Source organism: Alligator sinensis, unplaced genomic scaffold (genome assembly GCF_000455745.1).
Source record: "Alligator sinensis unplaced genomic scaffold, ASM45574v1 scaffold862_1, whole genome shotgun sequence".
Taxonomy (NCBI): domain Eukaryota; kingdom Metazoa; phylum Chordata; order Crocodylia; family Alligatoridae; genus Alligator; species Alligator sinensis.
In genome coordinates, this window is record NW_005842066.1 from 420,990 (window position 1) to 439,189 (window position 18,200).

The window sequence follows — 18,200 nt, forward strand, 5'->3', positions numbered from 1 at the left end:
AAACTTCAGAGACTGACTAGTTAATTTCCTTCCTTTAACTGTCTTCCTTTTCTTCCTTCTTATTTAAATCACTAGTCTTTATAAATATCTTTAAGTTAAAGCTAAGCAGTCTATAGTCAAATATACTGAACTTCAGTATAATACATGGCATTAAACAAGAATCAATTAAAATCAGAGTCCCACACCTTCAAGAAAGGCTTTGCCTTCTTTGCAGATGATAATGCAGAAAAGCAAGTGCATAAAAAGAATCTGATTTCCAACTGAATCAGTCAGGTTAGGACAAAGATAGAATGCTACTATCAAGTGGCAACCAGCAACATTTTAAGAATCTAAAATGAGCATAAAGCTTCAGGATACAAAGTACCATGAAAAATTGTAAAGGCCATCTATAAAACCATAAATTAATTCTTTAAAATAATGGAAGTAAACCAAAATTAAACATTTGCTTAATTGATGATTAAGTCCTTGAACAAAAGATTAAGAAAAAGGAACTGGGTTAAGTAAAATGAAAACCTGGAACAGAAAAAAAGTAGAATAAAGATGAGTTACTTAAACGTAAGTGACAGTTTTTGAAACTTGTTGTCCACATGCATATCCTCAGTGAAAGTGCACATGGGGCACAAACACTCAAGCTGGGAAACTTTTTGCCTTAGCATCATCTGTGGGGCATGATTCCACCCTACCACCTCTCTTCGTGGTCCATGCAAAGGGTTTAAGCTTCCTGCTCCTTTTCACCTGAACCAGGTGAGCTGCTGTATCTGACTCAAAGAGGGGAAGAGGGATGAGTTGTGGATATACATGTGAAGGACATCTAAAATTCCCCCTACTTATAACTTCCTTTTCTCCTGCCAATTCTTGTCTTTATACATGTCATTGGGATGGGTGACACCAAAGCATTTCTGCTCATACTGTAGCAGAAAGCCCCTTTTCCTCTTGCCTGCAGTTGCTCTCTCCTCCTTGGATATGTTTTTTCTCTTCTACCTTTTCTTCCTTCCTCTTTCTTTCATTTTAAGATAAGGAATTGTGTTTTGAAATTTGTATGTGTGCATTTTGTATCTCCCCTTGTATTTTGGTATTTTTATCTATTTGTGTGCCATGGCATTACTTTTGTAGCTTATATTTTATACTCCTCACCTTTCAACTAAATGTGTTTAGTTTCATAAGTTAGTTATACATTGTAACAATGTTAACAAGGGCAGGAATCAAACTGCCCTTCCCTGTATCAGGCTGGCCCCTGAAAGAGCGAGTGAATCAGTGATTGAATGTGTAACACGGTAGCAGGCAGCAATAACACCTAAGAAAACTGCAGATCAACCAACGGAAGAACTCAATAGAAGACAATGTAACAACCAGGAAATCTCTAAACCTCACTGATCAAGGGCTAGAAGCCCTGGCCTGAGTTAATCAACGCCGGGGACCAACTTTTGGGCTGAATATCTCCACATCAACCGCTCCCAGAGCCCTATTCAAAATTCATCAACGGACTCCCAAACCTGCACGTACATGCAGACGATCCCTGGAGCTGACAGATGCCATCCAGTAGCCACCGAGGCGGGGGGGGGGAGTCCCATGAGGGTCAATGACCCCTGGATTGGGCAAACCTGAAAACTGGGGAGTCACCAAAGTCTGCTAAGGATAGATAAAAGGCAGTGAAAAGTGACCCTCAGTGGCACCCTCTTGATCTCCAACTTGACCAGCACCCGACCTGTCCAGCCAGAAGGACCAGCCGGCGACCCCCTTCTAGAAGATAACACCACGCTAAAAGAAGCCTCAACAGCAGACTCCAGTGCTTGTGAGATAGGTATACCTGACTCTTGTAGCTTGCTACTGTGTGTGTGCATGTGTGTGTGTGTGTGCGTGCATGCGTTTAACTTCATTACAGTGCTTCAATCTGCTTAATAAACCAGAATTTTAAGGATCCCGAGTTGGACATTTGTAGCCAACAATACCGAGAGGTGGATCTTAGGCATTTCTCTACCACACCACCAGGAGCTTGGCTGCTGCTGGATAAGATCTGGAAGGCAAATGAAGTAGAGGAATATATCTTCTTTTGGAACCACCACATCTTCCTAGGATGTTTCAAGGATTGGCAAGCAAACCAAAGGACAAGGCAAAAAATAAGGAGCATGCCTCTCTGTAGGAGTGAAAGCACTCAGTCCTCCTAGGAAAGGTATGATAGTTCTTGTTGACCGTCCCCACAGAAGGGGACCAAACAGCTAGGGTTTGTCAAACTTTCTTGACAGGGTCCATTAGGGATTTATAGATTTATAAGGACCTAATGTTCAGGCCAGAACACTGCAAAATATTAATTACCTCCTGAGATGTCTAATTTCTTCAGGGAAATCTGCAGGGCTTAAAGCTTTATAGTGTTTTAAGTTCTGAAATTCCTGAAAGACTGAAAGCTGTTTGGCAACATTGGAACAAAACCTCATACGGTGAAGGGACAGATCTACAAAGGACAGATCTTCTGCAAGTTATCCAGTCTCAGATATGGATCTAGGGAATCCTTTTGATCTGGGGAGGATTCTGGCAATCGATGCAAGGAATCTGGGATATCAAAACAGAGTTTGAGTGATAAGGCTTATATCCATCATCAAAGGTAACCTGAGGACCCAAGGCCAGTAGACACATCAGAAAGGTCAGATAAGAATCCTGAAAACAAATCAGATAGGAAAAGGCCTGAGGAACCGTTTACAATCAAAGGCTCTTCTTTGCAGGAACAATCAATGAGCTTCCTTGTGCTGCTTGTTCAACAAAAGCTATCTTTCTAACAACCGACTGTGTCCTCACTTAACTGCAGCTCCTCATCATGGACCCTGGCCCTGGGAACCAAAAAAGAATGGGCTCAAGCACTCCCACAAGTGAGGCAAGCACACTGCAGACTCGGGGCAACTGCAGGCTATTGATGTCTACTGAACTCATGTTTAGGTGAGAAGGGAAAGCAGAAAAGTGAAAATGTCCCCAGTGACAGGTCACCCAACCTCTGGGACCTCCAAAGCATGAATGTGAGCACTTCCCTCCCCCACTAGAGGCACGGTGGGCCAGATACTTACTCCCACCCCCTGGTATCAGAACCACAACACTTCACACAATTGTGAACTGGCTCAGTCTCTGCCTGTTGAAATGATTCTGTTGTTAAATGTATCTGCAACCTGTCCCACAACAATTATGAACCAGTTTCCAAAATAGTACATTTGAACTGTTCAATTGTTATGCTTGTCTACACTGCAAGAAGTAATTTCCATAGGTGGTGGCAACTGTGGCGTGCCAGTAGGGGGCGCTCCTGCATTGAGCCACTCACCTCACTGCGCCCAACCACCTTCCAGGCTTTAAGTGCCTCCCTGAGAGCGCCTCACGTCTGGCCGACCCCCTTCCTGGAGCACACTCACTAGCCTGGGGATAACACTGCCACCACCCAGGGATGGGCTTGATTCTGGCTCTGTGTACCCTGGGAAACACAGGTCTAGTAGCCCTCGAGGGTACTTGACTCACTTCAAGCACTTGGGGGTGCTTCTTTCAGTCGGAAGCACAAGTAGTGGTCTCCCTTAGTCAGCTGAACCAAGGGGACCCCAAGGCATAATCTAGACCTGCTCCCAAAAAGTCTCCCCCGCTAGGTACAAAGAAGAACTTTATTGGGTAGCCTTTGATCAGTAACCTGAGTTACTGCAAGCTCTATATCTAGTTAGATCTCAGGTAGCTTACTCACAAGTATCATCCAGAGGCAGGTGGAGATCCCCTCTGGAGGCAGGCAGTTCCTTGATCATGAGTTTTGAGAGAAAGAGCAAGTTTAAGATGGTACAGCTCTTCTCTCTCTCTCAGTCTTCCTCATGGCTGCTGCCTCATCCTCCTGGGCAGTCCTTAACTTATATAGCCCTTATGACCTCATTTACCTGGTCCAATGGAAGCCAGCACATGTTGGCTGTCAGCCAACCAATTTGAAATGCATCACTGGTTGCTGGGCAGACTGGCAGTTCCTAGCTCCCCAGGAAGTCCAAGCCCCTCACCCAGGTATGTGATGGCAGTCATGTACGCAGAGGGAGCAGTTTCCCTCCCTCCCTCAGGACTGTATCCAACTCAGGTTACCTAAAGAGATAAGGTAAGGTGTGCACCCTCTGTAGGGCCCATCTTAACCAATTTGTCACAGAGCAGAGTTTTTGGGGAGAAAGAGAGGTGGCCTTCTGCCACAGCAACTAGACCATATTCAGAGTGAGCCCTAGAATAGGAATTTGAGCCCTGAGCTCTATAATTTGGCTACAGCCTGAATGATTAATTGAAAAGCAGAGAGAACATTAGACAGACTGGCAAAGTACGAGAGTACTGGTTCTGAGAGCACAGTAAAATCATTCCGCACTGTAACAGGCATGGAGACTGTCAGAGAAAATTACACTGCCAAACAGCAGGAGTGGGTAGTGCCCAGATTTCAATTTATACCATGTGAAAGAAAACAGGACGGGATCCTGGAGCCAGAGAGGAGTTCAGCACTGGAGCCCCAAGAATAACTGCAAGGCTATTTCTTTGCCAAGGATGCTTGTCTTGTGCATTTTGATCTTCCACTGAGTGCAACTGATTGAGTTTGACATTACTCCCTGATCACTTAGGCTGGAACTTGTACAAACTTCAACAATAACCTTGTAGGGCAGTGGGAGGGTCTTCCAGTCCTGGAAGGTAGATACCATGGACTTACCCAAAGGATAGAGCCGGAGGTCTGATTTCACATTCTTTCCCAGCCCAGGATGAATATGAATATAATTTACGTCTCCCTACACAGAATTCTCCTATGTGTTATAAATATTTACTGTGGGTGGTGTAGGCAAGGCAAAAGGTGACATACAGATAAGCACCTATGAATTTGTGTCTTCAATTTTAAAAAAAAATCTAGTATTAGTGATATCTCTGAACACAATTTTCAAAATAATCAAAATTTAAAACCACTTCAATATCCATTTTGTAGTTAAATTATGAAAGGCACTACTTTGCTTAGTGCATCAGAGTCACCATTTTATAAATATGTTTTAGCAGGTCTACTCTAATGCGGTTTTCACAGACAAAATCCAATTATAAGCAGCACCTGGTGAGGAGCCGCCTGTCTTTAGAAGTTATTTTTAAAAATGCTCAGATTTTGGAGCTCACGTGGAGCTCATGGTCCCTAAAGCTTCAACAGATAAATGAGGAACTGCAATAGTATTTACTCTGCTTTTAAGAGTTTATTACAAGAACAGGTGATGGGAAGGAAACTCTTACGATGGACTCGGTGTCCAACTTTAACCTCATTTTGAACTTCTCATGAAAAGTTTGTCTAAATATAATATAAATAAAAATCTCCAGAAAGTTTTTGTTCATGCCACAAACACCGTCAATCAGAGATATGGGTTTTCTGGAAAAATTTTCCAATGCCCTAAATAGAGCATGATCTGATTTAGCATGTTTATTTGACTTATATTTAGTAAACAGAACTAAAAAAGCACCCCCATGTTAATTTTATGTCCCAATAGCCACAAGTATTTGAACTGAAATATTTGATTAGGAAAAAAGTTAAATACAGCACACTTAATGTGGTTTAAATGTTGTATTCAAACAAATTCAAAGCTTTATGTAGAAAGAAATAATTTGTATGGGAATATTTGTAAAAATGTAAAGACAATGCACAATAGCATGTACTGCTCTCACATTGTTTATTTCAATTTAAGGGAAAAAATGAAGACACTAAAAACCGTTGACACACTAATTCTAGCACACCCAAAGAACTGTGCATTACATGCTGTGCTTCGGTTTTGATTTGACCTGCACAGCCCATTAAGTGAATTCAGAACTTTATTTTTGGCTTGGATTAATATGTGAGTATATTTACCCTCCTGTTTACAAATCAATAAAACATATATGTACATCCTCACACACTTCCTAGGATTAATCACCTGAAAAACATTAATTACAACTTTGAAACTGCCAAACTTGCCTAATATTGTGTTGGCATCCATTCATTGTTACTAATGAACTTCGTGACACACTGAATTTTTAGAAACGGAAAATTTCCCACGGAAAAAATAAAGCACTGGAAAACTTTCTGCCCCACATCTCTGCCTTCAATTAAAGTTTAAGGCAGGAAAAAGAGAGATCAAATGATAACGACAAGATTTTTGTATTACTAGAGTATTTGGCTATAACAGTAGTGAAAATATCACCACTGAGATATGTATTGCTCAAACCTACTGACATCACAAATTCTACGTGCAATGTTGTTGCAAATACTGTCGAAAAGATTTTAGTTTTGAATATCAATACCCAAGGCCTTGTGGGATCCACGAAGCACATAAAGGAAGTCTTTCTTTTATGGACACTTTCTCCATTGTTCCAATGTCCTAGAAATGGTTTAAATCAGAACAGGCCACACTTTTTGACAGGCATGCCACAAGTTAGTCCTCCACCCTTCCCAAGTGCCACTCTAATCCTCTTCACCTAACCAATCTGCTTTGTTTTCTGCTCCCTGCCTGATATGCAATTCTGTTCCTGCTTCTTGCCCTACCTGCTGCTGTGTTGCCTGTCTCTGATCTACCATGTGCTACACAGAGGCTGCCTGAGCCACTTGTTGCAGTCATGGTGTAGGTTGGCACCCCAGATCTAAATCAACTAAAATGTTTCAGGGAACTCCAGGACTGAAGGCTTATGAATCTTCTTTGTAATTTCAGATCACACCTTTGTTCACTATGTCCAGCAGCTTGTCTCCTCCAATTTGTTTTTGTTTCTTCATTTGCAATGCTGCAGGGCAGCAAGTCTGAATTAATTTCTATCCCATGATCAGATTTTTTTTGCACATGCTGTTTGTTTTTCTGATAGCTAAATTACAAAATTGAAAATAATAAATTAGCCTATCAGAACTGCCATGAGACAGGTCTCTTCTGTTCCAGTTTTAAAAATGCAAAGAAATCTTACTAAGTAAATATTACAGACCAAATCTGTGGCAATCTTTGACAGAAGTGTGATTTAAGAATCTATCTACCGTACTGTTTGTTATTATCAGTATAATATACTCATTTTCAGTTTGCAGGATAAAAATAATTAGTCCTCTTGAAATACTAACCTTCACTTTAATGATTAACAGGATAACAAAACAAAATCTTGACAAACATGCAAGTACTTGCAATGCATTAAAAAGTATCAGTGCAGTTCTGCTTAATGTCATAAACTAAGCCAGTCAATCAAATAAATAAGATAGTTTTCATTCCAAATCCAATTTTTCCAAAGAAAAGCATCAGTATCATTTATGATAAAGCCTTAAAATGAAACTGAAGATTTCTTAACACTTCAATACCACTTTAGCAGAGTATGCTCGGGTATAATCCACACTGGTTAAAACCCTATATATAGCACAGGTGGAAAACCTGAGAGAAATACAGGCAATCTCAGAATTCAGAGCAAGTGAAAAGGACAGCTATATAAATTATAACCATTTGTGGAGCTGTGCTCCTGACGCAGTCAGGCCTTCCTAGTCTACTGCCCTCCCCAGATGCTAGATCAGCATAGAAGACTAATAAAAAGAAGCTAAAAGCTTCTGAAAGTGATGTGTAAATCTGGAGTTGAAAGCTGAACATTCCACAAAATGTTGGCTTTTTCCCTGAAGCTCAATTTTGCCAATTAGTGTTCCGACACACAAAGAAGGATTACATGACAGGGGCTATGTTGAACGTGCTGACTACTACAAGGAACAGCTCTCATTAGCCTTTAGAGTTGCAATAAAACAGGAACACTGAAATTAATGTAGGAAATACAGATAATTAAGATATGCTAATTCGTTATTCTTTTAAGACTAAAAAACTTTCCTCTGAAAAAATCCATTTGCTATAACAATTAGTCCAACAGCCTCCTAAAGCACAAAAAAGTGCTCAAAAAATTAAAGGAAAGGTATCTACATGACAAAAAAAAAAAAAACACTGCGATATTTGAGAAGTCCCCAAAGAGTTAGGAAACAAAATATAGAAAATCCATTTCCTAAAAATTGAAAATCATATTATCAGTACTTAATATTTTATTGACAGTCATGAAAACCTATTGCATCCAATTCAATTTCTGCCTGATGAAATACATGTATTAAACACGCATATTAAACATAAATATGTGAAATACACACATTAAATGTAATTGGAAACTTGCTACCTGTTGATAATTTTGAATGGAAAGTTAAATTAGGAGTAGGAAACAGGGTTATAATTTCAGCTGGCAGAAAGAATTTTCAAATATTCCCTCTATGCAAAACCAGTACAATTATTTTAGTACTGAACTGTGGTGGAATTTTGTAAAAATCAGAAAGGTATAGTTTATATGGAGCAGAGTGATATCCATTACAGCTGATTTTTTTGAAAAAGTAAGTTGGCAGCTACAAGAATTAATTCTATCAAGTAAGGAGTCAGCTTCTACATATCATCAGTGTATTCTACAATTTAAACAGCATTAATATGGTACGCATACACATGGGTATATTTAATGTATTCTCTAAATACATGACTTAAGACAGTGGAGATGTTTCATGAAACATATGCAATAAAAACAGACCCAAATAAAAATGAGACACTGAAGAACAAGGGGGGGGTGGCCTGGTTTGTTTTTTTTGCAGAGAAACTCAAAGTTAAGTTTCTAAACAGCAAAAATATTGTGTAAAAACTCAGTCCCATTAAAGTCGATCACAAAATTCCTATTGAATTTAATAGTCTACAATTTCACACTTGGGTTTTAGGCATGCAAACAGTCCTCGAATAAAAAAAAAACTTGCAATTTGTTTCCTTATCTATCAAGTACAAAGTACTTAAAACTCATTTATTTCAACACACAATTGGGATCCAATTTAAAACATATTTTTAAAAAAAATCTATAAAACTTTGTAGACCTTGAATACTAAGAATTTCTCTCTCTTAACTTTTTACTGCCTTAGCAAGATTATTGACAGGACATGAAGGAACAGTTAGTTGAAAAAAGTGAATCTTTATTATTAATGCTCACCAAGAAGGGCAGACATGTTCTGAAAGATCCTCAGTAGTTCTGGAGTAAGGCATGGGCTATTCTCCAGTGTCACTAACCTAAGAGTATATTAAATACGAGATTACTTAGATTTTTGTCTTTAAATAATAAAAATATTAAGAGTAACAAGAGTTATAAAAATAATGCAAATTTTCTAAAATAAACACATGAAACACATGAAATCTCCAAATGAAGAATGCCATAACTGCTTTAAATGGTTCTCTTTCAGGCACAATAGCTCCCAAACTTATCTGTGAAATATTTGCTGACTTTTATGTACGCTCATGGGTTCTCCTGAAACAGCAGGGACTTTCCCTGGAGAAAGTGTGGTCCAGTCCTTGTTACCACAGAAGAATGGAAAAAAGAGAAAACATTTTTGTGCCTTACTCTTTATAAAAGAAAAAAAAAGAAAAGAAAAGAAAAGAAGGCTGTTTGATGGCTCAGAGCTTCCGATCTTTCAAAATGTCCACCAGGATACAGATTAGGGCAGTGGTTCTCAACTTTTTTTGGACTCAAGGGACCCATCAGAAAATGCCAGCTCATAGTTTCATTCATTTTTGACTATGGGGGGAAAAATAATACAGTAACTATGTTGCAAAAAAATCAGAAAAAATATGACTGGTCAGAATTGTTTTGACACTACAAATTCTTATTTGAAATATCTGGATTTATCTTATGAAACTTGGGTAGTTATTTGCACAACTAGCAGTGCTAACTGTGTTACACTGTACCCTTAGAAGGATCTCACGACATCTCCAGATGCCCCAGCCCCCTAGTTGGGAATTACTGGATTAGGGAGTAGAATATGGTCAAGGTGGATTAAAAGTGCATACTAAATTAATCATGACAAAATCGTAGCATTTTAGGCCTCTATATATCTTATAACTATTTTAACTTATTTCCTCCTTTTCCTGTAAAAACAACAGTGTTTTTAGATATGACATTCTGAACAGGGGGCAACGAGAGAGGAGTTGAATACATTCAGCACTCCATGTTCCAAATTAAAATCCCTGTAGTCAAAAAATCATTTAAAGTTTAAAAGTTTAAAATGACCATAAATAAAGCATGTTTAAAAAAAACCCTATGCACTTAAACAGCTAAAACTTCTGGTTTCTTCTCAGAACTTAGACACAAGTATCACTGTAACAAGAAAGAGCTGAAAACTGGCAAACAGAAAAGGCATTGGTAACATTCAGTTAGAAACAGTCAAGCTTCTCATGTCCCTGGGTTAGTCCTGTAAAACTATTTTAAAACCTGTTTTTGTTAAATGTATATCAGTTTGTTTGTATTTTTTAAACAGGTTGCCATTGTGTGTCAGCATGTGATTTCTGCCAATGGATCCTTTATTACTTCAAGACAGATGCAAGGTAAACATGGTTTACATGTGACAAATTGAGTCAGCCTGAAATCCCTAGATTCTTCTGTTAGAATTTTATCAATATATTATATACGTAAGCAAGTTGATCTCTCAGTAAACTCTGAAATTTAAGGTATTTTCCTAATTTATTCAACAGCCAGATTAGAGCTCTGGAAAATAATTTACCCTGTATTTCACCCTTTAAAATTTCACCATCTCCTTCAATGGTCAAAGCTGCAAGTCTATAGGTTGTTTGCTCCCAAATATGGCCTGTCACATAGTTTGTTTAGCATGTGCATTACATATATAAGTTTTTAAGCTATTCCTAAAATTTTCAGCAAGTGATAAAAATTATGACTCTTTTTTGGGCAGAGAGAGTGCGACAGAAAAAAAAAAATCTACCAGCTAATTTCTTCCACTTACCATAATTCTAAACCATCTTCCAAAAGATAAACATGTGGAGGCTGAGAAACATCCGTACTTAGTTGAATAACAGGAAGTAAGAAAGGATAGAGATTCTTGCTGTCTGTTCCCAGCCCCTTCAGAAAGTAAACAAAACAGTGTAAAATATCTTTCAAAAAATCTTCCCTGAAATAGGAAATTCAAGTTATTCTCTCTTCAGATTATATTTATTCTCTAAAACTACTTAGTAATAGTAATGAAATGAGGTCAGTTGGATTTCATTTGTACAGCTATTATAGCAATAAGGATTGAAACAAGAGAACTGTGAATCAGGGGTAATAGCACTAAAAATGAAACTATAAGCCCACTGCACACAACTGCTACATTCTTTAGGGTAAAATATTAATGGAACACATATTTTCTCATGGGGATTATAAACTCATATATTTTAAAATGTACTAAATGATGGACATGCGATATCAGCCAACAATTTAGGACTTTTAGCTCCCCACTAAAACTGATCCAGCTTTACATACATGGGAGACTAGACACAGAATTTAATAGGCTAAGTACAGAGTCGAAAAGTCAGAGGCTAAATGAATTCAGTCTTTACAGATTAGTCTGAACTGTATAGCTTGAACCAAGAAGCAAACTAACAGACATTCACTTTTGAGTCCGTAAATGCAGCCACATGCCTGCAGTGGCCCAGGCCAGAAGCTGGGGAGTGCTAAAGCACGCCTCCCAGCCACTGATAAAGGGAAGAGACAGAAGCTCCATGGCTTTTCGACACTCCCTGCTCAGTGGGGCAGAAGCATGGCTGAGGCCAGGGGGAGGGAGGCTTTAAACCCTGCACCATAGCCCACGAGACTTCAGCCCAGGGCTGACAATGAGGAGAGGGCAGCCCTGCCAGGTTTATCCCCCCACCCCTCCCTTCTCCTGGCCCAGGCAGGAGGGGCAAGGGTGGGTTTAACCACATCCCTGGCCCGTACAAGACCCCAGCTGGGGTCTGCCTGGTGGGGGCAGTCCCTGTCAGGCTTTTGCCACCCCATCCCCCGGCTTGAGTGGAGATCAAGGTCTGTGGCCACACCTCACCCAGACCCCCAGCCTGGGTCTGAGGGGGGCAGGGGAGCAAGCCCCTGCCAGGGGGGGAGAACAGGCAGGGGGGGGGATGGCCACACCCCTGCCCAGGGCTTACACACTGAGTCAGGGGAGGTTAAACCCCCTCCCTCACCCCAGACCCCAGCCACTGGCTGCCTGGAAGGGTTAACACAAGTCAGGCTTTTCCCCCTGCCTTGCTCCTTGCTCGAGCAGAGGGTGGAGGTGTGGCCCATCCCAGCTTAGGGTCACCAGGTTGAGGCAGGGTGGGGAAGGTGGTTTAAAACCCCTCAATAGCCACATGAGACCCCAACCAGGGTCTGCATTAGGGGGGGGGGGGGGCTGCCATGCTTCAGCCCCCCACTCAAGCAGAGGGAAAGGGCAGCCCCAACAGGGTTTTCTCCCTCTCTCCTCTCCTGAGTGGAGAGCATGGCCATACCCTAGCCTGGGGTTGTATGTTGAGGCAGGGAGGGAGGGAGGGGGTTTAAACCCCTTCCCTGGCCTGCATGGGACCCCAGCTGGTTATGCAGGGGGGGCAGCCTCTGACAGGCTTTTGCCTCTTCCCCACTTGAGTGGAGAGTGGGGGGTGCAGCTATGCCCTCACCCCGGGCCAGCAGGCTTGGGGAGTGGGGGAAGGGGGGTTTAAACCCCCTACCATGCCTGCATGGGACTCCAGCCAGGTCTGCCTGGGCAGTTGGAGGGTGGGGGGGAGGCAGCCCCTGCCAGACTTCTGCCCCTTGCTCCCTGTTCAAGGGGTAGGGGGGGAAGGGCAGCCCATGTCACGGTCCCCTCCCCTGCTTAGGCAGACCTGGCTGGGGTCCTATGCAGGCATGGTAGGGGGTTTAAACCCACCTTCCCCCACTCCTCCAAAGTGCCAGCCCAGAGCCAGGGCCAGGGCATGCCACTCCCCACCCCAGTCTCTGCTCAAGTGAAGAAGGAGCAAAAGCCTACCAGGGGCTCCTGCCCCTGCAGACCTGGCTAGGTTCCCATGTGGACCAGGGAAGGGGTTTAAACCCCCTGCAACAGGCCCCCACCTGGCTTACTTTGGCTGCGCTGCAGCCCCAGGGGGCCGGGCCATGACTGGAACAGCCAGCGCACTGTGGCCGGAGGGTCTGTCCTTAACTGACGCAGAGCCTGGAGGCTGGAAGCCGTCAGGGAAGTGTCTGGGCACCAGAGCCAGCACCAGACATGCTTCCCTGCTCCTGGAAGCACCCTGCTGCCACCTCTGCCAGCTGGGAAGCCAAGGGAAGCTGCCCAGGCCTGCCATAGCCCAGCATGGACCAAACCCAAGGGGCACCCATGCCCCAGCCAGAAGACTGCCTGAAGAATGCTGGGTGGAGCTCCAATAGCCTGTCTGGGACTGGACCCACTTGCTGTGACCAGGCAGTACAGACTGGAATAGCAGGACCAGCCAGACTGTGAGATTACAAAGCCCAGAACAAAAAAGGTCAGACAGGGACCTGAGGACACCCAAGAAAGTCAGACAAGGACCTGAGGGCACCCGACAATGGTGAACCCTGGAGGGACAGCCCACAATGCCCAAACCTCCCTACAATCCCACCACATGCCTGAAGTGTACCATTGGGAGACACTGGCTATGTTGGGCCACAAGTGAGCCCAGCAGGGAATATGTGGAACCCCTGGAACACCTGGCCAAGAGACCACCAGAAAAAGCCCTGGGGGAAAAGGGGCCAAGTAAAAGAGGGGGAATTTGGTGTGTGCTGCATGTGATGCATGGACCTGGTAACAGAGATGCTGTACATGGCACAGGGAGCTGGTCTAAGGCATATACCGAGTCATGTGCCAGACCGGCCCTCTGTGCTGGCTCTGGAGCCAGTCCAGAGCAGGCTCACAGACCATCCTTGTGTGCTGGAACCAGCACAGAGCCGGTCTGGCACAGGTACCACATTCAGCATTAGCCCCATGCCAGACCCTCACATCACAAGCCCCAAACAAGGACCTGCTCATGCTGCACAGAGCATGCAAGGTTGGACCAGGGGCATGATCTGAGGCATGAGCTGCATGCAGCACCCCAGCAGACTGGCCTTGTGAGCTGGCTCTAGGGCCAGTCTGGATCAAGTCCACAGACCAACCCCCCACACCAGAGCCCGCATGCAGGGTCAGCCTAGCACAGGCACCTCATGCAACAGACACCCCATGCTGGCTCCACATGCAAGCCCTGGACCAGGGCTAGGACATGCACTGCATAATGTGCGCACACCAGATTAGCCCCATGCACTGGCTCCAATGTGGGGGGCAAGCCTGTGGACCCAATATAGCCCTCAGATCAGCCCTGTGCCCCACATCCAGCCCACGGGGCCAGATGAGCTGACACCCCCGCTATACCCAAATAGCACCATATTTCTAATGGACTATTATAAAGCACTTAATTTAAACAATGCTATCAATAAAGCACTAAAATGTAAACAATGCTCTTTACAGCCAAACTGCATTTTAATTTTACTAGCATAAAGATATTACAAAGAATATGCATATATGAGAAAAAGGAAAACCTTACCTGAACCAGATGAATTAGGGTAGTTAAAATGGCACATCTAAGCATGTTATGCTCTTCACTCTGTTTCCAAAGGAGAGGTAAATACTGAACCAAACATCCCACATATGGTCGAATCTACAATCCAGAAAACAAAATTATAGCACATTTATTTAGCAGAGTAAGATATTTAATTGTGGAAAAATCAAGTAAATAACTCTCAAAAGTTACTTGAGTCAGAATAAAAGATACAATAAGAACTTTAATTTTGTTTTGAACTTGCTCCTGCTTTTTCTAAAAAAAAAACACATTTCTTACCAAGAAATTGAAATACTTTAGGAATGTGTATTGGTTTAAACAGAATAAATTTATTCACAAAAGAAATTATGAAACATCGTTTAAAATCCTAATCTAAATTCAAAATAAACAATATTTATATTTTGATAAGTGACAAGGAAGCAAGGCAATCTGGGAATTTTTTATCCTCGATCTGCTATGGCCTTCCTGAGTAACAGAGAATAAACAACTTGCCATTTCTCAGGTTTCACAAGAATGAATGCATGATGTTTTCCCACTTCCTATTGCTTCTGTGAACCTTAATGAATGTCTGTAAAACATTCTATCCTTGGAAGGGAAGTAGAATAGAAATGCAAAAGAAGTTGTCAACAGTGAGGCTGTTCAGTCACAGAGCCTGATTCAGTGAGTCCACTGGAATCAATGGAACAATTCCCTTTCAATTTCCTTAGGTCTTGACTCAGGCCCTTAATTTACAAATTCTGGCATCTGTGTTAGACCCCTGCTCTTGTTTTCCTTGTTTGGATCTTTAACTATAGGTTGCGGAAACTCACTATTGAACATCTCCCACTGAAGATTTCAGACTGGCTATAAATAAAAACTTATTCACAGTTCATGTGACCAGACTCTGGAATAGACTCCCAGTGGGCGAGGTGCAGGCATCTACCCTGGGGATCCTCAAAAGGACACTGGATGCACACCTTGTTGGGGTTATTTGACCCCAGCAGTCTTTCCTGCCCAGAGCAAGGGAGCTGGACCTGATGATCTCATGAGGTCCCTTCCAGCCCTAAACTTCTGTGAATCTGTATGAATGTTTTCATATTAAGTATAAATATTACAGTATGAAACAGAACAGCCCACATAACTGAATAGTGTAGAATTCAGTAGAATTCACAATACATATAATATGCACACAATATATTTTAGATATCACACCACGTGCGCATGCACACACAAAGACACACTATACAGCAGGCTCCAGCCTATGAAAGCCTTCCCAAAGAGTTAGTTTTTAAGGCGAGACCCTGCTCTGCCTTTAGCCTATAATGATTACCTGCATATTGACTCTTTCAATCACACAAGAAAGAACATGAAGAACATGCATCTTTGTGTCACATTCTGTAACTTCCTGAAGTAGCTGAAAGAGCAGAGTAAACATGGATTCCAGATACTGCAAGAAAAAGAAATTAGTAAATTGCACAGTTATAGTATCAAGAATATAACCAGAAATCTGATCTGGCAATTTTCCTATATGCTTGAAGTGTCCCCATGAGCTTTGAGAAAGTTATGCAACTTACTTGGCTTCCATTTTGAAAACTGGACTAGATAAATTTTGACACCTTGTATTCCAAAAATGGAATGAACAAAGGTTCAGTAGGCAACATGCACTAGTCTTCCATGAAAGCTCAAGCATGGTACCAGTTTCAATAAGTACTGTTTTCAGGTCTACAATAATTAAAATCATTTGACAGATAAAATTTTGTAAGAACTGGAGTCAGCAGTCTCTCTAAAGTTTGTTATGTAAGTAAACAAGTGACTCCACAAGTGACTCCGCTGCATTTTATTCCCTAACTTCATTAGCAACAACGTCGTTATTTATGTCAACAGTTTCAGACAGCGATATAAAACATATAGTGCACGCTGACACGAATGACAAACAATGGAAAGTAAGTCATGATATATTTGAAATGTAAAACGTATACAATTATTAATTTAAACTGGGACCACACAATCCCTGTCTATGGGTACAGGAGCATATAGCAAGTGTTACATGCACTTGATAGTGTAGCAATACAGGTGAGCAAAGTTTCCCCAACCCTGAGCCTGAATGAACTGGGGTGAAAATTGGAATGATTCTGTTTCACCCATACTGTTAAAGGCTCAGGCATATGTAACCGCTACAGCATAACAGCTATTTTGCAGGAAGCAGCACCCTTTTTGAAGCTGCTCTAAGTATATGATTGTCCATTATCTCATTATTTACTCAGTACCAGCAGTGTAATAATCATTGTATAATACACAAAAATAAAGATTGGGTAAATTCTATTACATTCCATTACAGATAGGGAGGCTACTTTGTGCCTGAAAGCTTTTCTAATATCTCAGCCACCTATGCAATTGGTCCAATAAAAGATATCACACCAAAAACATCTTTGCCTACTACATTCCTATAATACATTTTTCTATAAACAAATCACTAACATTTTTTGGGAAACCAGTAGTTTAGAAAGTGCTGCTTGCAGAAAGAAGCAAGAGGAAGCCAGATATATGTGAAGGAGAATGTTTGATCAGGGCTTCCCATCCTGGGAAAAATGCTTATTTTATGGTGCCTGGTACATATGGCAGTGACAATGTGTGTACCTGAGTAGTGGAGAGAATATGATTGTTAGAAGGCTTTTTCCTTTTTTGTGTGCCTGGTTAATTATGCATGGCACCCTTAACCACTACACATGAAGTCTTTATGCATAGAGAGAATAGGATTTTTTAATTTTACTAGATATTAAAGTTACAGGCAGTCCTCAATTTATGACTTTGAGTTACAATGAACAGCACTTAAGACGTTTATAAACTGACACCCTGTTTCAACTTTCCAATGTGTACTTCAACTTTAGAACACGAGATGCAGATGCATCCAGCTGGTAAGTCTGGTATGGTAGAAGGGCAGGGGGAAGGGAACAGGTGTGGGGGGGGCAGATCAAGGCCCCCCAGGGTGAGGGAGGGGTTGGGCCTGGGCCAAGTTGCTTGTCTGGCTGCTCCAGCTGTTCATCCTGGAGGGTATGGGGGGCTGCGCAGGAGCCGCCCCCCAAGGTGAGCCATGGCTCCATCCCACGCCAGCCCTGCCCTGGCTGGACGAGCAGCAGCAGGGAATAGGGGGCATGTGCCCCCAGACTGGAGCAAGGCAAGCAGAGGCTATAGGGGGCCTGCACGCCTGGAGCACAGCCCGGCACAGCTCCGGCCTTGCCCACCCTGATCTGGGGCAGGGCGGGCACAGAACAGAGCCCCGGTTTGTCTGGGACGGCGGGGCAGCTTTTGCTGCTGCACACCACTTGTCTGGAGGCCGCACAGTGGCCCCGTCCTGTGCTCACCCCACCCCAGCCAGGTGAGTGGCAGGAGAGCATAGTCCCCACTCCCAGCACAGTCCAATGCAGTCCCAACCCCGCTCCCATTCTCACCTGGACAAGCGGTGGGAGCCGCCAGACAAGCAACTTGTCCCAACCTAAGCCCCAGCCTGCCCCTCCCTCACCACGGGGGACCTTGATCTGCAGATCCCCTCCCTTCTCCCTCTCTTTCCACCATACCACACTTACCAGCTGGACACAGCCGAATCAAGCATTGTAAAGGAACCACTCCCCATTTATAATATTGTTCCTATGAGAAAACTAGTTCCAAGTTACAACATTTCAATTTAAGATGTGTTGTTTTTCAGGAACCAACTGCATCGTAAGTCTGACTGCCTGTATATAAATAAAACTAGCTAACTGCCTGTCAAGAATGACAGTGGGGATGGAGGGGAGGGCCGAGGTCAGCGCCACACCACCACCACCTTCTGCC

At 42.7% G+C, this 18,200-nt stretch overlaps 1 protein-coding gene across 10 annotated transcripts in view; it reads right to left on the reverse strand.

Annotated features, from left to right (window-relative positions):
* Nucleotides 1–18,200, reverse strand: part of IPO11 (importin 11) — a 317,498-nt gene that overhangs the window by 174,414 nt on the left and 124,884 nt on the right. For all 10 annotated transcript variants that reach the window (XM_025204020.1, XM_025204018.1, XM_025204021.1 and 7 more), the window contains 4 exons: nucleotides 15,703–15,819; nucleotides 14,379–14,492; nucleotides 10,787–10,902; nucleotides 8,989–9,065 (listed from right to left, as the gene is read on the reverse strand). In XM_025204020.1, the coding sequence (XP_025059805.1) occupies nucleotides 8,989–9,065; nucleotides 10,787–10,902; nucleotides 14,379–14,492; nucleotides 15,703–15,819 (424 nt within the window). The remainder of the gene's footprint in view (nucleotides 1–8,988; nucleotides 9,066–10,786; nucleotides 10,903–14,378; nucleotides 14,493–15,702; nucleotides 15,820–18,200) is intronic.